At 38.8% G+C, this 23,487-nt stretch overlaps 1 protein-coding gene and 1 pseudogene across 1 annotated transcript; one reads left to right on the top strand and one right to left on the bottom strand.

Annotated features, from left to right (window-relative positions):
* The first annotated feature begins 17,011 nt into the window (after positions 1-17,011).
* On the top strand, positions 17,012-17,274 carry LOC118636533 (ubiquitin-fold modifier 1-like). Its single transcript, XM_036271648.1, has one exon. The coding sequence runs from the start codon at positions 17,017-17,019 to the stop codon at positions 17,272-17,274; it is 258 nt and encodes an 85-aa protein (XP_036127541.1). The 5' UTR covers positions 17,012-17,016.
* Positions 17,275-18,571: 1,297 nt separating this feature from the next.
* On the bottom strand, positions 18,572-19,931 carry LOC118635270 (annotated as a pseudogene).
* Between the last annotated feature and the right edge of the window lie 3,556 nt (positions 19,932-23,487).

Below are 23,487 nucleotides of genomic sequence, written 5' to 3'. Positions count from 1 at the left end.
TCTTTATAAACTTTGGATATCAGCCCCTTATCAGATGTATCAGTGGCAAATAAGTTCTCCTATTTAGTGGGTTGTCTTTTCATTTTGTTCATTTTCTTTGCTATACAAAACTTTTTAGTTTGTTGGTGTAGTCCCAATTTTTACTTTTTGTTCTCTTGCCCAATGAGATATATCAGAAAAAATATTGCTACAAAAAATATCCAAGATTTCACTGCCTATGTTGTCTTCTAGGAGTTTTATGGTTTTGAGTGTAACATAAAAGTCTTTAATCCATTTTGAGTGTATTCTTATGTATCACTTAAGAAGGTGGTCTAGTTTCATTTTATTTTGTATGTATCTGTCCAATTTTCAAAACACCATTTATTGAACAGATTATCTTTAGTCCACTGTATGTTCTTGCCTGGGCTCTCTATTCCGTATCATTGATCTATATGTCTGTTTTTATGCCAGTACCATGGTATTTTGATGACTATGGCCTTGTAGTATACTTTCACATCAGGGAGCATGATTCCTTCAACTTTGTTCTTCCTTCTCAATATTGCTATGGCCATTCAGGGTCTTGTGTGGTTCAATATAAATTTTTGGAATATTTGTTCTAGTTTTGTGAAGTACACCATTGGTATCTTTTTAAAAAATTATTTTTCCTTTATTGATTTTAGAGAGAGAGTAAGGGAGAGGAAGAGAGAGATAGAAACATCGATGAGAGAGAACATGGATTGGCTGTCTCCTGCATGCCCCAACTATGGATTTGGCCCACAACCTGGGCATGTGCCCTGACCAGGAATCGAACTGGTGACCGCTTGGTGCATAGGTTGACACTCAACCACTGAGCCACACTGGCTGTGAGCCATTGGTATTTTTATAGAAATTGCATTGAATCTATAGATTGCTTTGCATGGTATCGACATTTTAATTATGTTAATTCTTCTAATCCATGAACAAGGTATATGCTTCCACTTCTTTGTGTCTTTTTAAATTTTTCTTTGGTGTCATAATTTTCTGAGTACAAATCTTTTATATTCTTGGTTAAGTTTATTCTGAGGTTGGTTTTTTTTTTTTTTATGCAATTATAAATGGGATTATTTTCTTAGTTTCCCTTTCTGATAGTTCATTATTGGTGTAAAAAAAGGCAACTAATTTCTGAATTTTATTTTGCATCCTGCAACTTTACTTAATCCATTTGTCAGTTCTAGTATTTTTCTGGTGAAATCTTTAGGGTTTTCTATATATTGTATCATGGCATGTGCAAATAATGACAATTTTACTTCTTCTTTTCCAATTTGTATGCTTTTATTTCTTCTTCTTGTCTGATTGTTGTGGCTAGGGCTTCCAGTACTATGTTGAATATGTATGGTAACAGTGGACATCTCTGTTTTGTTATTGATCTTAAGGGAAATGCTTTTAGATTTCCTTGTTAAATATGATGTTGGCTGTGGGTTTGTCATACATGGCCTTTATTACATGGAGGTATGTTTCCTCTGTTTCCACTTTGATGAGAGTTTTTATCATAAATGTGTGCTAGATTTTACCAAATGCTTTCTCTGCATCTATTGATATGATCATGCAATTTCTATCCTTCATTTTGTTTATGTGGTGTATCACATTTCTTATTTGCAGGTACTGTACTAACCTTGAACCCCCAGAATAAATATACTTGATCATGGTGTATGATCTTTTTAAAAATAATTAACTTTCTTACAGCTGTGCTATGAAAAAAACAGAAATAAAAGTTCCAAAATAGCAGTCCAAATGTTCCACAAATGTGGCCTCATGGTGCCATTTCCTAGATGGATTGCCTCCAGTTCTGTCTTCTGCCTGGCCCACCTCCCTCGTGGCTCAGATAAGAGAAAGATGGATGGTTTAGACTGGAGAAATGCTGATCCCTAGTGGAAAGGGGCCAGGAGAAAGCCAACACTTGTTACATACAGAAGCATAGAAACAGAAAAAAAGCAAGTGACAATCACAAAATCTTCCTGTGTATTCTTCATAATGCAGTCTATATGTGCAGGATTAATGGAGCTCCTGGCTTGAGGATGATGGCCACTGCTGATTTCTGTCTTGTCTGAATCATCTCAGAGTCCAGTGTGCTGGTCATTCTGCAATCCCTATGCTAAATAAAAACTGTAGTGGCACCTACTATAGCTAGCTACTGCCAGACCTCAAAATCAGAGCACTTTTGAAAAAACTTATTTAAAAGGAATATACACATGTATTTGTATACATACACACACACATATGGCACACCAAAATGTATCCAAACACCTATCAAAGGGATCATGGATGTTATGAACACAAGTTCTCTCCCATTCACTTGGCTGGGGACTGATAGATCTATGTGAATCCTGAAGAGCATGCACAAAAGACACAATGAGAGTGACCCCCACACACCTTGGGGCAGCTGAGGAAGGCAGAAGGAAGGGCAAAGGAGTGAGGCTGGGCATGAACCCAGACACCCAGGTGAAAGTGTAACATGTATTCATTCTTTTTTTTTTTTTTTTAATCCTCACCTGAGGACATTTTTCCATTTTTTGTTCAGGTAGAGTGGGAGGGAGAGAGAGGAACAGAGAGAGAGAGAGAGAAACATCGATGTGAAAGGGACACATAGAGTGGCTGCCACCCACACAACCGACCAGGGCCGGGGACAAACTGCAACCGAGGTACGCGCCCTTAGCGGGAACCGAACCCGGGTCTCTCAGGACCACAGGCCGACGCTCTAACCGCTGAGCCAAACTGGCCAGGGCTGTATTCATTCTTTCATTTAAATAAAGTGGAAAAATACTAAAAATTAGTGAACAACTAACAGTCATGACATGTTTTTGTCTAACCTGCTGACCAGGGAAAGAAGGATGAAAAAGTGAGGCTTTGGGTATCAGCAATCTCTTTAAATTTGAAGTAAGTACAAAATTAAGCACTGTCCTGGACAGATGCTCCCCCAAAAAGCAAAGGGTTAGAAGAGAACTATATTGAAATCAGGAGGAGTATTGAGGAGTTGGGAATATTCTGGGAAGGGAGGAGACCCTGACAAGGAGTGGGTCACAGAAGTGACACTGAGACTTAGTATTTTATCTGCCTAGGTCATGCTGGGGTGGTTGACCAGAATGGGTGGAGACTCCTCACAAGAATGAAGGGAGGAGGATTCTGTCAGCTGGGACCAAGATGGAGACAGAACACACAAAATCACAAGACCACCCAAGACTATAGAACTCTACAATAAAACCACCAATCAGTGCTATTATTCACATTATAAGGATAAAACATCACAGGCCAAAAAGGCCCCATCAGGAACGTGGCACACGTGGTCTGAGGAATTTGAATATCCAATGCTTTATGACCTATGTCAATACTTCGCTTCTCATCTTCTGCTTCCTTGAGAAGCTAAAATGGGAGGCTGTTAGGTTCCCGCAATGCTGTGCATGTGTGCCAATTACAAAAGCAGGGAATTGGAGCAGTGGTACAGAAAACAGTTTCACCAGCAGCTATAGGAGATGAGGAAAAGGGCTGCCAGGAAAACCAAGATACAAATTGTGCAGGCTTCTGCTTGAGGAGGAAATTGAGCAAGCAGAAGCCCATTAACATTTAGTGGCTAAACCACAGGGTGGGGTTGAGGAGCTTGGGGATGAAGAGGACTGGCAGCATCCACTGGAGGCAATACATGATCTCTGCCAGGCAGGGCCTTCATCTAGGCTGCTGAACACTGCTGCAGAAACTGACCAAATAGGAGCCAGCGAGCATGGGAAGCTGCCCTCAGCTTTCTTCAACCCTCATTCACCAGGAGCTGAGCCACTGTGTTCTCTGGTTGTCAGCCTTGGGATCACCAAGGCAGCAGGGATCCTGTGAGACCTGCCGTGGTGCTGCTACCACAGTTGCCTTTGCTGTTACAGTGTGCTTCCACCTCAGCACACCACAGATGCTGCAGCTATGATCTGGATCAGTTTGCTAATACCTTGTTGAGGGTTTTAGCATCTATGCTCATCAGGGATATTGGCCTATAATTTTCTTTTTTGTAGTGTATTTATCTGGTTTTGGAAGTAAGATAATGCTGGATTTGTAAAAGGATCTGGAAAGTCTCTCCTCTTGATTTTTTGGGGGAATAGTTTGAGAAGAATAGGTGTTAGTTCTTCTTTGAATATTTGGTAAAATTCACCTGTGAAGTCATCTGGTCCAAGATTTGGTTTGTTTGAAGTATTTTGATTACTGTTTCAATTTCATTATTTGGAATCTGTCTATTCAGATTTTCTGATTCTTCCTGATTCAGTTTTAGAAATTGTATGTTTCTAGGAATTTATCCTTTTCATCCAGATTTTACAATTTGATAGCATATAGTTGTTTGTAAAATTTTCTTACAATCATTTGTATTTCTTTGGTGTCATTTTTTACTTCTCCTCTTTCATTTCTGATGTTATTAATTTGGTTCTCTCTCTCTTTTTTTAATTAATTAATTTATTTTTGTTACAGATGTTTCTCATTTTTCACCCACTGGTTCCCCCTCCCCCTCCCTCCCAGCCATGTGCCCAGCTTTGTTGTCCATATCCATTGTTCATCCACACATACATATAAGTTCTGTGGTTTATCTCGCCCCCACCACACCGTCTTCTGGGGATTGTCAGTCTGTACCCCACTTCCACGTTTATGGGACTACCCCATTCCTCAGACTGTTATGTTCATTATATTCCACAAATAAGTGAGATCATATGATACTTGTCTTTCTCTGTTTGGCTTGTTTCACTTAAGATAATACTTTCCAGGTCCCTCCATGTCATCTCAAAGGATAAGAGATCTTCCTTACTTACAGCTGCATAGTAAAACATTGTGTACATGTACCACTGCTTTTTAATCCATTCGTCTACTGATGGACATTTGAGCTGTTTCCAGATTGTAGCTATTGTAAATAGTGCTGCTACAAACGTGGGGGTACATATATTCTTTCTGATTGGTGTTTCAGGCTTCTTAGGGTATATTCCTAGAAGTAGGATCACTGGGTCAAATGGAAGTTCAATTTTTAACTTTTTGAGGTAACACCATATTCTTTTCCATAGTGGCTGCATCAGTCTGCATTCCCACCAGCAGTGTACTAGAGTCCCCTTTTCTCCACACCCTCGCCAATACTTGTTGTTTGATGATTTGTTGATGGCGGCCATTCTGACAGGAGTGAGGTGATACCTCATTGTTGCTTTAATTTGCATTTCTCTGATGATTAGTGATGTTGAGCATTTCTTCATATGTCTCTTAGCCATTTGTATGTCCTGTTGGGAGAGGTGTCTATTTAGTTGCTCAACCCATTTAATGATTGGGTTCTTTGTCTTCCTTTTGTGGAGCTGTATGAGCACTCTATACATATTGGAAATTAACCCCATATCTGATATATCATTGGAAATTATGCTCTCCCATACAGTGGGTAGCCTTTCCGTTTTGATGATTGTATCTTTCGCTGTGCAGAAGCTTTTGAGTTTGATGTAGTCCCATGTGTTCATTTTTTTCTTTGTTGCTATTGCTTTAGGTGATATATCATACATAGTGAAAATTCTGCTATGTATGATGTCTGAAATTTTGTTGCCTACAGTTTCTTCTGGGATTTCTATGGATTCATGAGTCACATTTAAGTCTTTTATCCATTTTGAGTTTATTCTTGTGTAGGGTGTAACTTGATGGTCTAGTTTTTTTTTTTTTTCTTTTTTCTGCATGTACCTGATCAATATTCCCAATACCATTTATTAAAGAGGCTGTCCTTACACCTCTGTATGCTCTTGCCACCTTTGTCAAATATTAATTGAGCATATTGCCTTGGGTCCATTTCTGGGTTCTCTGTTCTGTTCCACTGGTCCATATGCCTGTTTTTGTGCCAGTACCAGGCTGTTTTGATTACAGTCGCTTTGTAGTATAACCTGAAAGCTGGTAATGTGATCCCCTCAACTCTGTTCTCCTTTTTTAAGATTGCTATGGCTATTCAGGGTCTTTTTTGGTAACATATGAACTTTTGAAGTACTTGTTCTAATTCTGTGATGTATGCCATTGGTATTTTGAATGAGATTGCATTGAATCTATAGATTTCTTTGGGTAGTATGGACATTTTAATGATGTCAATTCTTCTTCTCCATGAAGAGGGTTTGTGCGTCCACTTTCTTATGTCTTCCACTATTTCTTTTTTCTTTCTTTCTTTCTTTTTTTTTTTTTTTACAATTTTTTTTAATTTTATTAATTAATTTTTGTTACGGATGTTGCTCCTTTTCCCCCCACTGATTCCCCCCTCCCCCTCCCTCCCTACCCTTTCCCCAGATTGTTGTCCATGTCCACTGTTCATGCATACATGCATATTAGATCTGTGGTTTATCTCTCCCCCACCACCCCCCTCTTTAGGGGATTGTCAGGCTGTACCCCGCTTCCACGTCTCTGGGACTACCCCATTCCTCAGACTGTTATGTTCATTATATTCCACAAATAAGTGAGATCATATGAAACTTGTCTTTCTCTGTTTGGCTTGTTTCACTTAGGATGATACTTTCACGGTCCCTCCATGTAGTCTCAAAGGATACGAGATCTTTCTTTCTTACAGCTGCATAGTATCTTTCGCTGTGCAGAATCTTTTGAGTTTGATGTAGTCCCATGTGTTCATTTTCTCCTTTGTTTCTATTGCCTTAGTTGATGTATCAGTAAAAATTCTGCTGCATATGATGTCTGAAATTTTGTTGCCTACAGTCTCTTCTAGGATTTTTTTGGATTCATGAGTTACATTTAAGTCTTTTATCCATTTTGAGTTTATTCTCATGTAGGGTGTAAGTTGATGGTCTAGTTTCATTTTTCTGCAAGTAGCTATCGAATTTACCCAGCACCATTTATTAAAGAGGCTGTCCTTACTCCACTGTATGCTCCTGCCACCTTTGTCAAATATTAATTGAGCATATTGCCTTGGGTCCATTCCTGGGTTCTCTGTTCTGTTCGACTGGTCTATATGCCTGTTCTTGTGCCAGTACCAGGCTATTTTGATTACAGTAGCTTTGTAGTATAACCTGATATCTGTTATTGTGATCCCACCTAATTTGTCCTTCTTTTTTAAGATTGCTGTGGCTAGTCGAGGTCTTTTTTGATTCCATATAAAGTTTTGAAGTATTTGTTCTAGTTGTGTGAAGTATGTCATTGGTATTTATTGGGGATTGCATTAAGTCTATAGATTGTTTTGGGTAGTATGGACATTTTAATGATGTTAATTCTTCCAATCCATGAACAGGGTATGTGCTTCCACTTTTTTATATCTTCCTCTATTTCTTTTTTCAATGACCTGTAGTTTTCTGTGAATAGCTCCTTTATTTCTTTGGTTAAGTTTATTCCTAGGTATCTTAATTTTTTCCCGCAATGGTAAATAAAATTGTTTTCTTACTTTCTCTTTCTGTGAGTTCATCAATGGTGTATAAGAATGCCATCAATTTCTTGACATTAATTTTGTATCCTGCTACTTTGCCATATTCATTTATTAAGTCTAGTAAATTTTTGATGGAGTATTTGGGGTTTTCTACGTATAGTATCATGTCACCTGCAAATAATGACAGTTTCACTTCCTCCTTTCCAATTTGGATCCCTTTCATTTTTTCTTCCTGTCTGATTGCTGTGGCTAAGACTTCCAGTACTATATAAATAAGAGTGGTGAAAGTGGGCATCCTTGCCTTGTTTCTGTTCTTAAGGGAAATGCTTTTAATTTCTGCCCATTGAGTATGATGTTGGCTGTAGGTCTTGCATATACGGCCTTTATTATGTCAACATATGATCCCTGTATTCCCACATTGCTGAGCGTTTTTATCAGAAATGGTTGCTGGATTTTGTCGAAGGCTTTTTTGGCATCTGTTGATATGATCATGTGGTTTTATTCTTCATTTTATTGATGTAGTGTATCACATTTATTGATTTCTGAATATTGTACCAGCCTTGCATCCCTGGAATGAATCTCACTAGGTCATGGTGGATAATTTTTTTGGTGTATTGCTGGATCCAATTTTCTAGTATTTTGTTCAGGATTTGGGCATCTATGTTCATCAGGGATATTGGCCTGTTTTTTCCTTTCTTTGTAGTGTCTTTTTCTGGTTTTGGAATTAGAATTATGCTGGCTTCATAAAACGAGTTTGGAAGTCTTCCTTCTTCTTGAATTTTTTGAAATAGATTGAAGAGAATGGGTGTTAATTCTTTGAATATTCGGTAAAACTCCCCCGTGAAGCCATCCAGGCATCGGCTTTTGTTTGCTGGGAGAGTCTTGATTACATCGTCAATTTCTTCTGTTGTTATTTGTCTGTTCAAGTTTTCCATCTCTTCCTGGTCCAGTTTTGGGACACTATGTGTTTCTAGAAATTTGTCCATTTTCCTTAGATTGTCGAATTTGTTGCCATATAATTGTTCATAGTAGTTGTTAACGATCTTTTGTATTTCTGTGGTGTCAGTTGTTACTTCTCCTCTTTCATTTCTGATTTTGTGTATTTGGGTTCTCTCTCTTTGTTTCATGGTGAGTCAAGCTAAGGGTCCATCAATCCTGTTTATCTTTTCGAAAAACCAGCGCTTTGTTTCATTGATCCATTGAATTGTTTTTTTAGAATCTATGTCATTGATTTCTGCTCCGATCTTTACTATTTCCTTCCATGTACTTGCTCTTGGGTTTTCTTTTTGTTTGCTCTCTAGTTCTTTAAGTTTTGAGGTTAGTCTATAGGAAATTTTTCTTGTTTTTTTTTTTGAGGTAGGCCTGCAGTGATATGAACTTCCCTCTCAGAAATGCTTTCGCTGCATCCCATAGATTTTGTGTTCTTCTGTCTTCATTTTTATTGGTTTCCAGGAAGTTTTTAATTTCTTCCTTGATCTCCTCGGTGACCCATTCATTGTTTAATAACATGCTATTTAGCTTCCATGTGTTCAAATGTCTTTGCATGTTCTTCTTGTAATTGATTTCTAGTTTCATGCCATTGTGATCTGAGAAGATGTTTGATATGATGTCAGTCTTCTTGAACTTGAATAGACTTAGTTTGTGCCCTAACATGTGGTCTGTCTTTGAGAATGTTCCATGTACACTTGAGAAGAATGTGAATTCTGTAGTTTTGGGTGTAATTCTCTGTAGATATCTATTAAATCCGTTTTATCTAGTGCTTCATTTAGAGTCTCTGTTTCCTTGTTAATTTTTTGTCTAGAGGATCTATCCAGTGATGTCAGCGGGGTGTTGAAGTCCCCTGCTATGATTGTATTGCTATCGATTTCTCCTTTGAAGTCCTCCAGAAGATTTTTAATATATTTTGGTGCTCCTATATTGGGTGCATATATGTTTATCAAAGTTATATCTTCCTGTTGGATAGATCCTTTCAATATTATGTAGTGGCCTTCTTTGTCTCTAGTTATGGCCTTCATTTTGAAATCTATTTTATCAGATATGAGTATTGCTACCCCAGCTTTTTTTTTCCTTTCCATTTGTTTGGAAGATTTTTTTCCATCCCTTCACTTTCAATCTGTGTGAGTCTTTTGTTGTGAAATGGGTCTCTTGTAAACAACATATAGATGAGTCATGCTTTCTTATCCAATCAACTACTCTGTGCCTTTTTATGGGAGCATTCAACCCATTTACATTTAAGGTGATTATTGATATGTACTAATTTATTTCCATTTTTCTTTAGTGTGGTTCCATTTTTCTACCCATTTCTCCTGCTAATTGCAGCAGTCCTTTTAACATTTCTTGCAGTGCTGGTTTGGTGCTAATATATTCCCTTTGCCTTTTTTTTTGTCTGGGAAGCTCTTTATTTGACCCTCTATTTTGAATGATAGCCTTGCTGGGTAGGGTAGTCTTGGATTTAGGTCCTCGTTTTTCATGACCTTGATTACTTCATGCCATTCTCTTCTGGCCTGTAGTGTTTCTTGTGAAAAGTCAGCTGAGAGCCTTATGGGTTTTCCTTTGTAGGTAACCTGTTGCTTATCTCTTGTTGCTTTAGGATTCTCTCTTTGTCTTTAATTTGTGGCAGTTTGATTACTATGTGTCTTGGTGTTGGCCTGTTTGGGTTCTTCTTACTTGTGACTCTCTGCACTTCTTGAACTTGAATGCCTTCTTCCTTCACCAGATTAGGGAAGTTTTCTGTCACTATTTCTTTGAATATATTCTCTAACCCTTGCTCATTTTCTTCTTCTTCAGGGATTCCTATGATGCGAATATCGTTCCGTTTCCAGTTGTCCCACAGTTCTCTTAGGCTGTCTTCCTGTTTTGTAATCCTTTTTTTCCTTTTGGTTTTCTGATTGGTTGATGTTTTCTACCCTGTCTTCTATTTCACTGATCCAGTCCTCAGCTTCCCCTAGTCTGCTTTTTAGACCTTCCAATGTGTTTTTCATTTCTGATATATCATTCTTCATTTTTTCTTGGTGGTTTTCAATTTCCAACTGGTTGATTTTCAACATTTGTATATCTTTACTCATGGTGCTCATGTCCTTACACATGCTGTTGAGCTTCCTCAATATCATGGCTCTAAATTCTAGTTATGTTAACTTGCTTAACTGCACCTTATTTATCTCATCTTCGGTAGAGGTTTCTTGTTCTTTCATTTGTCTTTTGTTTCTGTTTTTCACCATTTTGGCTATCACAGTGGGCTTTGGAGTCTGCCAAATTTTCCCTGTGGGTGTTGGTATTCTGCTGTTTGTGGCTCCCTCTCCTGGGTTTGGATGAGCCAGGGAGAACCCACATTAAACACCACTGTCAAGTCTTAGCTTTTCTGGTTAGTGTTCCTAGCTCAGGGAATGGTAGTTATCCTCTAGCTTTTTTTGCCTGGAGGCTATTAGTAGAGGTCACCTGACGAACCTTGGTTTCTGAGTTGCCTGAAAAACTCCCTCAGATGCTCAGTGTAAGAGGATTTCACGAGGGTGGGGCAGCTGCTGGTTGTTAATGGGCCTCAATTAGCATTTCAATGGCCACCAGGTGGGGTTGAATCTCTGAGGGAGGGTTCACAGCCTCTCCCCAGGGCCCTGGGAAGGAGTAAGATGACCACAGTCCTGCGTGGCTGCACTCAGCAAAAGCTCTGAGCACCCTCCAAAACCCGGGTTTCCCCACACAGTTCCAGTCCAGTCTGCCATCCCTCTGCCAGAGCTCAAGGTGAGTGGCTGCTGCCAATTTAGCCTCTGTCTAGACTCTGCGTTGTGGAGCCGCCTGGGACTTTTAACCTGAGGGCATTACTTCCAGACAACGGCAGCCGCTGCTGTGGCACCAGCCGAGGGCGTCGCACTCAGCAGAAGCCACAGGACTAAGCTGCGGTGGACACTGCGGAGGTGGCAGCCGCTTCCAGCAGAGTTCCCTGGTCCCAGCAAGTCCGTGTGGCACCAGCCGAGGGATTAGCATGCAGCAGAGTTTGCAGGACTCACGTGGGGTTGCATCCGAGGCAGCAGCAGCCTCCCACCAAGTCCCCTGGTCTCAGCCAGTCCGTGTGGCATCAGCCAAGGGCTTAGCATGCAACAGAGTTCCCAGGACTCAGGCGGGGTCGCAGCCGAGGCAGCCGCAGCTTCCCGCCGAGTCCCCTGGTCCCAGCCCAGGCCGCTTTGGACCATGGGCTCTGGGCCCCTTCTCGCATCCTTGAAAGCCTACCAGGATTGAGTCGGTCTCCCTGGTTATGTGGTCCTCCAAAGTGTCTTTCAGTTGCCCCTTCCTGACGATTTGTCTTTATTTTTGTTGTAAATCCAGTTTGGTCCTGGGAGATGGTCTGTGTAGCTCCATTCACTCCGCCGCCATTTTTTGAGTCAAATAATGCAATTTTTGACAAAAGATAATGAAAAGAATGTTTTATTAGCATACCTTATTTTAAACAGTAGTTAAAGAAAGTTCTTTTAACAAAAAGAAAATTATAAAAAGAAGGAATATTGGAACATCAGGAAAGAAGGATGGTTAAACTGAGGCACATCTATACCATGGAATGCAACTCGACAATTTAAAGGAAAAAATTATGGATATATGAAGGTGGTTCAACTCTCCTGGCATGGGCTGTGTTTTAGGGTCTGCCTTTGCTTCTCTAGTTTGGAGTGATCTAAAGACAGAGTGTTGAGCTTTTAACAGCTATGGTCCTGGAGCTCAAAGGGTTGTTAATCACTAGGGGCTCTAATTTCCACACTAGGAAATTGATTTTGACTGGCACTGACTTCCTGGAGATATGCATAAAGATGTAGTCATGATGCCTGGATTTTCCTTGGATGGGATAACATAGATTAGGCTTTGCTTTTGAAGGTGTATGTTCTGGCTAGGTTGAGATTCACCAAGATTTTAGTGTAGGTGAGTAGGCTTTTTGGAACCTGAAACTGGGCTTCAGGCATGTAGCTTTCTTTTTTGAGATGACTTATTAGTGTTAGCTGGGTGAAAAATAGAACGTGGATCACTAGGATAGTTTCTGAAAAACCTAAGAATTCCCTGACAACTTTGATCAGGCTAAAAGCCTCTAAGCCTAGGACCTTGTTTGACAATACTCTTGTCTTTTAAACAACCCCACTTGTGCAGTTAATCATTTTTTCTTCAAATGGCCCAGAAGTGGTACTGTCAGAGTTATCCCAGATTGATTTGAGACCAGATTGGGTGATATACACCAAAATGTTGTCTAGGTGGATCACTACTACTCGGTTCAGTATTCATAAAAAGATCCTTTCATTGATCACTATGTTAGTTAGGATAAATCTTCACTGCTGTAACAAAGGAATCCAAAAATAGTTTAATGGCTTAAAGACATTTATTTTGCTCTCAAATAACAATGACAGTAAGGAGTTAAAATTAACAGGGCCACTCTGCCCCATGTAGTCATTCAGGGACCTAGGTTCAATCTATTTGATTTCTCCATCACCCCATGAGCTTTGGCTTTAGCAGCATAGTTGCAGCCATGTCAGATGTGCCTGTTTATATCAGCTCATGGGAGAGTCAAGGTTATAGAAAATCACTTGGCAAAATATTATAGGCCAGTCCTGGAAGTAGCGGATATTCATTTATCCTGGTAGAGTCTGGAACTGATTAACAGCGATAAACAAGGGCCGACTGTACATCACTTCTACTCATATGCCAGTGGTGAAAACAGTCATACTACCACTCTAATTACACATGGTTTCAGGGCTAAAATAAAAAAAGGAATTCCTAGCTGGCAGCTATGTCCCAGCTACAATTCTATTACTATTGAGGAAGAGGAGAATAGATTTTGATGGGCAGTCTGCCACATGTAATTATGTGTGTACTCTGGCCAAGATGCCACATTTACATTATTTGTTCTCTCTAGTCTATGTCACAGAAGTCATTAACTCAAATGTCTATAGGAGCCAGGCAGGTGAAATAATGAAACAGTCTCAATTAGCCAGAGAGCCTGTGACCTATATCAAATGAGTTCCCCCCATTTGGCTTTAGCCAACTATTGCCATTTGGGATTTTTAGGTTTAGGGACACTGGCACCTTAATAGAGGCATCCATGGGTGTGTTCGCTCGTGAAAAAGTTACTTCTAGTCAAATGTGCAGCAGAGGTGCTGAATTAAGGCTTGGTACGAGAGATTTTCCTAAACTCCTGAGTGTGCCCAGGATGTAGAAGAAGATCTAGATATTCTCCATTCCTCTTTGCACCTTCTACACATACCGCTGAGCTATTCTTATAGGACAAGTGTATTTTCAGAAATGGAAATGATGCTCCCAAAGGTTGGGTACATGCCGACTGCATGGTCTATCATATAGGGCTGGTAGTAGCCTATATGATACCTTTAGAAATTAGAAATCTCAAGCAACATGGGTGTTTCTAAATTAGGGTTAGATAAAGATGGCCATTTGGGGTAGAAAAATTAGAAAAATATGTCAGTTTCCAGGTGGATGCAGCTCTGTACAGGGCAAACAGCTTGGTGAAAAGAGGACATGATGAAATTTAGTCCCACACCACTCTGGCCTAGACCCTTTGTTTTGGGGACAAACACTGCTATTCTGCTACCATACCTAGTAGAACCTTAACTGTCCTACCTGCTGTGGTTGCTGCCTGTGGACACCAGGGGGCAGCCGACTACATAAATTCTATCTACTCTTGGGTCTCCGAGAGAGAATCTGATATGCTCAGGAGATATAGGGTAGCCTTCATATTCAGGTAAAGTCTCTTAGCTCCCAGAGGTTCCTGGGCTCAGGTGATCAGGGAAATTCATTGCACATTGATCTCTTTGAGACTGAAAAATTGGGCTGCCAGTTTTTTTCACCCTACCTGTGGTACCTATTGCATAAGGAAGCAAAACAAATCCAGTGTTCTGCAGGCTTGATTATATCTTAGCAGGTGGAGCCATGAAATGTTTTTTAAAGCAGTTTGGAATAGGTCCCCTTAGTCCAAGGGAATGGGTAGAAGGTGAGTGTGTGAGGCTATGGGGAAACTAACAGAATTTGAGAGTACTTGATGAGATCCAAATGGAAGAACATGGCTAAAATGGGCCTAGAAGCAAGAGAAAGGGGAACATCAAGAGCCTAAGTACTGAATCAATTGGGGCGGACAGAACCAAGGTGCATGGAGATAAGCCTGCTGAAGTAGAGTTGAAAAAAAAAAAAAAAGAAAAAAGAACATGGCCATCCAGTGCCTCCAGCTAGGTTGTTATGTATTTGTACTTCTCAGGACAGACTAAGCCTAGTTAATGAGGTCAGGATGGGGAAAATAACAGTGAGTCAGGCATTCAGTACTTCTCCTCTAGGCTATAATAGGCACTGTTCATGCTGTGTAGAGAGAGTAGTGGACTTGTCCTGCCTTGTGCCCTGGCAAGGTGTTCTACATGTTCTCTAAGGATAAATGCACTTTGATGGACAGCCTGGCATCCTGAATGATTTTTATTAGAAACATGTGTTAAGAGCTTAAAACCATTAACACACAAAATGACTTTTTTCTAGTCAAGTCTGGCTGTGAAGCTTCTGATGAGGTCTGACTTTCCAACAGACGGCAGCATCTGCTGGTTATATTTCTTCATTTCCAGACAAGTCTAGTGACAGTTTTGGGGAAATTGAGGGGATGGGGGTTTTGGTTTGAAAAATGGGAAGGACAGTAGAGTTCCTCGTGTTTCATATTCTCTTACAGCGTCAGTGGTATATCTGGGAACACAGCTATCATTATTTCTTCTCTTCATTGGGTATGCTGAAAAACCATAGAGGGACCAAAGAAGCAGACAGAAGCTTTAGTTTTTTTTCCAAGGAATCTTGTGCAAAGAGTGATCACTCTGCAGGAAAAGTAGCTATCAGGATTGTTTGTGGTGTGGGTTTCTTTCCTGTGGTATGTAAAAACACTGGCTTTATTTTATTTTGACACACTGAAAGTTGTTTATCTCAATATGAGCTCATCTTCCTTCCTTCTCATTTCCAAGTAGGCCCCCCTCAAGTTCCCCTATCAATAACTGTCTTACTTCCTTTTAGAAATTTCTACCCAGTGGCTGCTGCATTTTACTTTTTGGTAAAAGGAGTAACCAAAACCATTCTTAGCTCTAACATTAAACTGCCTCAAACTCTAATTGTCCTCTTTGTCAGGAGCTCAAAGCTACCTGGGGTCCCCTCACCCCAAGGTCAGTCAGCAATGTAACCAGTACCTGTATGTCTGCAACTGATGGGTACTTGCATGGGACTTGGTTGTTCTTTCCACCCAAGAAAACCCAGACAAGTCTTAGTCACTCACTGATAACATGATAAGTAAGAAGCAGAAGTGGTATTTAAACACAGGATATTTTTACTGCAAATATAGTCCTTGTTCTAAGACACTGAAGAGTATTCTGAACAAAAGAAACTCAATTAATGTTCATTGAGAGACAGTATATATAACACAGTGGTTAAGATTCAAGCTTCTGATAACTGGGTTGTTTATTATTTTGTGTCTGGTAAAACATATCATTCAGTGGCATTAGGCTTATTTGCAATGCTGTGCAATCACTTCAAGAATTTTTTCATCATCTCTAACAAAAACTCTGTACTGACAACTGGTTTTAAATTCAGGTTCTTCCACTAAGTAGTTGTGTAAACTTACACAATTTCCTTAGGGGGCCTTAATTTCAACATTTATAAGATAAGAATAATAAGTATATCTGCTCCACAGGATTCTGTGTGTGTGTGTGTGTGTGTGTACACATAATACATTGTGATATTAATTATTATTATCAATTGATTAGACAATTCATTATTTCATTTTTATTGAATTCTTACTCTGTGTCAAGCACTGTGTTTGAGCTACTAAGTGACAGGGTTTATATTACTTTTTTTGTCGTTAAAAAATCTTTATTGGGTTATATTTACATTGCCCTCCCACCCAAATTAAGGGAAAAACTAAAAACAGAAAAAATAAATCCCAATAAGAGCCCCTCATGACTTTATAAATTATTAATATAAAACTGGTAGTAGCATAGTAAAGTCAGAATTTTCAGACTTGCATAAAAAGTCCTATAATTTAGGTAGATATTTTTCTTACCCATCACAAATCTTTGCACCACAATGTGAAGTTATGTTACTCTGAAATTTGTACCAACTGTAGAAAAACAAAAGCAAGAGACCATGAAAAATATTTATATGTTCTTCATGACCTTAGAACACAAAAAATTTTTGAGTAAGAAAAGGATAACTATGTGAGCCTGATATTTTTCTGTATCCTACCTCTTCTGCCTATCTGTATAATTGGTAAATGAAAGTCAGTAAGATCTTTGTGCATATGTGTGTGTGTGTGTGTGTATGTTATTGATTTGAGAGAGAGAAAGAGAAACATCAATTTGTTGTTTCATTTATTTATGCACTCATTGGTTGATTCTTGTATGTGCCATGACCAGGGATTGAACCCACAACCTTGGTGTATCAGGACAATAATCTAACCAACTGAACTACCTGGTCATGGCTGAAAGTAAGTAAGATCTTAATAGTAGAGGTCTCCTCTATCTCTCTCTTCTTTCTTAACTAACCGTACTTAATTTTTTCTCATCTTCCATGAACAGCATTGCAGGTTGTATAAAAAAATAATAAAGACATTCCACGGTGGAAGCCGGGAGACCAGGGGAAGTTGGAGTGTCCGCCAGGCCGGCTCCATTATGTCAAAGGTTTCCTGTAAGATCATGCTGACGTCCAACCTGCAGCTGCTGTACAAAGTACTCAGTGTTCCAGAAAGTGCACCTTTCACAGCAGTCTTAAAATTTGCAGCAGAAGAATTTAAAGTTTCTGCAGCCACAAGTGCTATTATTATCATTGATGGACTAGGAATAAATTCTGCACAGACTGCTAGAAATGTTATTCTAAAGCATGGTTCAGAGCTGCAAATTATTAGTAGAGATCATGTTGGAAGTTGTTAATATTCTCTATTTAAAGGTAGAATTACCGCCCTGGCCAGTTTGGCTCAGCGGTTAGAGCGTCAGCCTGTGGTCCAGAGAGACCCAGGTTCGGTTCCCGCTAAGGGCACGTACTTCGGTTGCAGTTTGTCCCCGGCCCTGGTTATTCGTGCGGGTGGCAGCCACTCGATGTGTCCCTTCACATCGTTGTTTCTCACTCTCTCTCCCTTCCTCTCTCTCCCTCCCACTCTATCTGTACAAAAAATGGAAAAATATCCTCGGGTGAGGATAAAAAAATAAAAAATAAAAAAATAAAGGTAGAATTACCTTTCAAAATAAATATTGTTATTGTTGTAAAACTGAAATCAGGCATTTGAAATACTACGAAAAGACCAATAATTGATGAAATAATAAAAGGTGACCTTGTCCCTTCCTGTTATTCACACTGAAGAGAGAATGCTTATGCATTGAGGGTACCATTTTTACATAAGATCTTAGTCTTTCATTGCTACCTCAAAGCATGTACAACTAGTTCATTTGAGGTAAACTGATTAACCAACTGTGTTTTATTCCTGGAGGATGCTTCTGATAATTCTTTCTGAGAACATTTGGAAGATTAATTTATTGAATATTCTATTTGTCTTTAAGTTAAAATTTTAAAAAGATTATCGATCATGCATGGCAGGTTACTTGACAGGATCTGACTTGCAGAATAAAAAATAGTTTAATTCTTAATTATATATCATTTATAATAAAGGATATAGATATATCAATGAATACTTAACTGTCTTAACTTGTTATCATTTAGGTATTTTTTAAGTTTCAGGCTTCATGTGTTCATACAAATTTTAATTTAATATCAGAGAGCAAAAAATTAATTTTTTATATAACCCCTATGTATAAAATTGCTATCCCTCACCAAAGACTTTTAGTATGATCTTGCAGAATCCAATACTTATAATGGTTAGAATAGAAAATAAAGTAGAAGCATCCTTTGTTAGAAAAAAAATTTTAAATAAAAATAAATAATAAAGAGCCTGGCCACTGTGGCTCAATGGTTGAGCATCAACCCATGCACCAAAAGGTCACCAGTTCAATTCCCAGTCAGGGTGCATGGCTGGGTTGTGGGCTCAATCCCCAGTGGGGAACATGCAGGAGGTGGCCAATTGATGTTCTCTCTCATCGATGTTTCTATCTCTCTCTCCCTCTCCCTTCCTCTCTCTTCAATAAAAAAAAAAAAAAATTTAATAATAATAAAGAAAAAAAGGAACAAAGAAGAAAGAGAAAGCAAATTTTACAAGGGTTTTATAATTATTGTTTTTTAAAATATTATATAATCAATTATTTGTAATTAATTATTTACCAGTTGGTTTATGTTGAATAGGCCCCCTGGAGCTTGGTCTTTCAGGGTTGCTATTAACAGAGCTGGAACTTGCGCTCATGTTGGCAGCAGTGCTGTCTGTGGGACTCCAGCTCACAAGTCTCATTGGCTGAGGACACCATGGAGAAGAGGAACATATGACACCACAAACAATAGGGATGTATGCCCAGTGAGCCAGCCAGAGAGCAAAAGGGAGGTGGCCTAATCTGTATGATACAAGCTATATGTAGATTACAAGCTTTATCAAAGGTGATGAAACCTATTTTGCGTTGACTACACAGACACAGAAGGAGCTGTCATTTTTCATGAACATATCAATGCCATACACATCAATCCCCAGGATATTAGACACCTGGATAGCTAGCTGCTTCCCTTGCTCATTCAATTTGCACATTGTTCTCACACCACCTAGTGAGCAGTTGCTTTGCATTCTTCCATCTGTTAAACAACATAACATGGTGCCAACCATATGGTCTCCCACAACAATGACATGTTCATCTCTTCCATGAGACTATTTAACATACTTTTGGAATGAGTATGGAGCTTCATGGCTAATAAGATGGCTTAGATTAGTCAAATGGTCCTTATCTTGAGCCAAGAAAACAGCTTTGCCTCTATGACTGCATGTATTCTTCACTACCTTTGGGAACTCCAGTACTTCTGCTTCATCAATCATTTTAGAAAAATATTATGACTGCCATAAGAGAAAGTATATGGGAAAGGGACACCATGGCCAACCAACTATTGAAATGTCCAGAACTTATTAACACTTCAGGATGGCTTGAGGTCAATTCATCAATTGGCATCTCATCTTTCCTAGATGGCACAAAACAGTGATGTCACTATCAATTTGCACCCAAGGGGGTGGTATTCTCAGTACCACCACCTGGGAGGTAGGCAGGAATTAGTTCTCCATTGATCTGCAGACCCAGGTTTCCTTGCTTAATTGTTGGCATGATCTCATCTATCAACACAACTGAAAAGTTCAGTTTCTCTTCACAACACTTGGTCTTTAACGGTCATGTTATCTCTTTTGAAGAGAGAAAAAATGGTGGCAGAGTGAATAGAAGCTTTACAGACCATCTCCCAAGACCAAACAGGAATTACAACTATAATAAAGACAAATCATCAGGAAAAAAACAACTGAAGAGCAGCTGAAGAGAACCCTTATAACCAGGGATGGAAAGAGGACACCAAATCGAGCCTGGTAGGAGCTGCAGAGGTGCAAGAGGGCTGGCTGGGTCCCCATGGGAAATAGCTAGGGTACCTTAGTGGTGAACAGCTCCTTCTGAGAAGTCATGGGTTAAATCTCTAAGACAGCTCCACAGCACAGAATGAAGACTTCTCAGCACAGAGTGGTGGCTCCCCAGCACAGAATGGTGGAGCAGGGAAAAGTTCACACATAAAACCTAGTCAAGGAATTCACAACAGCTGAGGCTTGGGAAACTCGGGCAATTCCCTGAAGGTCCAGGGCACTAAATCAGCTGCAGTCACTCATCTTGGGCTCCAGCAAGGAAAGGCAGACTGGACTGAAACTGTGAAAAAAGTCAGGGGTTCATGGCACTGGGGAGAGAGCTGGGAAAGAGGTCACTGGGAGTTTTATGCTGAATCACTCCTTCATAGGACAGTAGCCATCTTCTCAAAGACTACCTTCCCTGAGCCCTGGGGAGAAGCAGCATGAATAAAAGTATAGAAACAATGAAAATCAACCAATTGGAAATGAAAAACTACCAAGTGGAGATGAAGGATGATACAGCAGAAATAAAGAACATGTTGGAAGGAATAACCAGCAGAGTAGAGGAAGCCGAGGACTGGATCAGTGAATTAGAAGACAGTGTAGAAAAAGAATCACCCAATCAGAGAACTAAAAAGAAAAATACAATTAAAAAACAAGAAGACAACTGAAGAGAACTGTGGGGCAATATGAAATGTGACGACATCACCTCATAGGACTTCCAGAAGAAGAAAATGAGCAAGGGTTACAGAACACATTTGAATAAACAGTGACAGAAAATTTCCCTAACTTGGTGAGAAAAAAAGGCAAAAATTTCAAGAAACAGAAAGCCCCAAGTAATAAGAACCTGAAGAAGCTGACACCAAGACAAATAATAATAAAATGCCAAAAATTAAAGACAAAGGCAGAATCCTAAAGGCAGCAAGAGATAACCAACAGGTTACCTACAAAGGAACCCCTATAAGAGTATCAGTTGACTTCTCAACAGAAACACTACAAACCATAAGATAAAGGCATGAAGTAATCAAAGTAATAAAAAACAAAGATCTAAACCCAAGACTACTCTATCCAGCAATGCTATCATTCAAAATAGAAGGTGAAATAAACAGCTTCCCAGACAGGAAAAGGGGGGGTGGGCTAAGGGACTGTATTATCACCAAACCAGCAATAGAATAAATGTTAGAAGGACTGCTGTAATTAGTAGAAAAAATAGAAAGAAAAATATAACTACAATAAACAAAAAGGGCAATGAATAAATAAATAAATATCAATAATAACCTTAAATGCAAATCATCTAAAAGCTTCAATCAAAAGACACAGAGTAGCTGATTGGATAGGCAAGCATGACTCATATATATTTGTTTACAAGAGACCCACCTCACAACAAAAGACTCACATAGGTTGAAAGTGAAGGGATGGAAAAAAATCTTCCAAGTAAACAAAAAGAAAAAAAGAGCTGAGGTAGCAATAATCATATCTGATAAAATAGAATTCAAAATGAAAGTCGTAACTAGACACAAGGAAGGCCACTACATAATATTAAGAAGATCTATCCAACAGGAAGATATAACCTTGGTAAACATATATGCACCCAATATAAGAGCACCAAAATATATTTAAAACCTTCTGGAGGACTTCAAAAGTGAAATCGACAGCAATACAATTATAGCAGGGAAATTCAACACCCCACTGACATCACAGGATAGATCCTGTAGACAAAATATTAACAAGGGTACACAGACTCTAAATGATGGACTAGATCAAATGGATTTAATAGATATATACAAAAAATTACACCCCAAAACTGCAGAATTCACAGTCTTCACAAACTAATACTCTACAAGTTCAAGAAGATTGAAATCATATCAAGTATCTTCTCAGATCACAATGGCATAAAACTAGAAATCAATTACTACAAAAAGATGCAAAAACATTTAAACACATGGAGGCTAAATAGCATGTTATTAAACAATGAATGGGTTACCAAGGAGATCAAGGAAGAAATTAAAAACTTCCTGGAAACCATTGAAAATGAACACACAACTATTATGGGATGCAGTCAAAGCAGTCCTGAGAGGGAAGTCCATATCACTACAGGCCTATCTCAGGAAACAAGAAAAATTTATAATTGACTATCTAACTCACAACTTAAAGAACTAGAAAGTAAACAAAAAGAGAAACCCTGACCAAGTAGAAGTAAAGAAATAGTAGAGATCAGAGCAGAAATAAACAATATAGACATTTAAAAAAAAATTCAAAAGATTAATGAAACAAAGAGCTTGTTCTTTGAAAACATATACAAGATTGATGGACCTTTAGCTAGATTCACCCAGAAACAAAGAGAGAGGACCCAAATAAACAAAATCAGAAGTGAAAGAGGAGAAGTAACGACTGATGCCACAGAATACAAAGGATTGTTAACAAATACTATGAACAATTATATGCTAACAGATTGGACAATCTAGGTGAAATGGACAAATTTCTAAATTCACACAGTCTCCTAAAACTGCACTGGGAAGAGATAGAAAATTTGAACAGACCAATAACAATGAAGGATATTGAAGACATGATCATTAAACTTCCAGCAAACATAATCCCAGGCCCAGATGGCTTCATGGGGGAGTTTTACCGAACATTCAAAGAAGAACTAATACCCATTCTCCTCAAATTATTCCTAAAAATTCAAAAAGAAGGAAGACTTCCAAACATGTTTTATGAGGCCAGCATACTTCTAACTCCAAAACCAGATAAAGACACCACACACACACACACACACACACACACACACACACAAAAAAAAAAAAAAAAACTACAGGCCAATATCCCTGATAAACATAGGTGCCAAAATTCTTAACAAAATATTAGCAAATCAGATCCAGCAATACATTTTAAAAAGTACTCACCATGACCAATTGGGATTCATCCCAGGGATACAAGTCTCGTTCAATATTCACAAATCAATAAATGTGATACACCACATAAACAAAAGGAAAGATAAAAACCTTATGATCATATCAATAGATGCTGAAAAAGCATTTGACAAAATTCAGCACCCATTTCTGATGAAAACACTCAGCAAAGTGAAAATAGAGGGATCATATCTCAACAAAATAAAAGCCATATATGAAAAACCTACAGCTAACATCATACTCAATGGGAACAAACTAAAAGCATTTTCCTTGAGAACAGGAACAAGACGGGGATGCCCACTTTCATCACTCTTATTTAACATAGTACTAAAATTCTTAGCCACAGCAATCAGACATGAAGAAAAAATAAAAGGAATCCGAATTGGAAAGGAGGAATTGAAGCTGTCATTATTTGCAGATGACATGATACTGTACATAGAAAACCCTAAAGACTCTATCAAAAATCTATTAGATTTAATAAATGAATTTGGGAAAGTAGCAGGATACAAAATTAACATCAGGAATAATGAACACTTAGAAAGGGAAGCAAAAAAATTCCCATTTACCATTGCAACAAAAAATAAAATAAAATATCTAGAAATAAACTTAACCAAGGAAGTATAAGTCCTGTCTCAGAAATTTATAGAACATTGAAAAAAGCAATAGAAGAATATATTTTTAAAAAGTGGAACATATACCATGTTCAAGAATCA

This window comes from Molossus molossus, unplaced genomic scaffold (genome assembly GCF_014108415.1).
Source record: "Molossus molossus isolate mMolMol1 unplaced genomic scaffold, mMolMol1.p scaffold_m16_p_2, whole genome shotgun sequence".
Classification (NCBI taxonomy): Eukaryota; Metazoa; Chordata; class Mammalia; order Chiroptera; family Molossidae; genus Molossus; species Molossus molossus.
This window is presented reverse-complemented; position numbering and strand designations above follow the sequence as displayed.

What these genes read in the sequence shown, in the direction of transcription:
- LOC118636533 (XM_036271648.1), top strand. Translation starts at nt 17,017, where the DNA reads ATGTCAAAGGTTTCCTGTAAGATCATGCTGACGTCCAACCTGCAGCTG.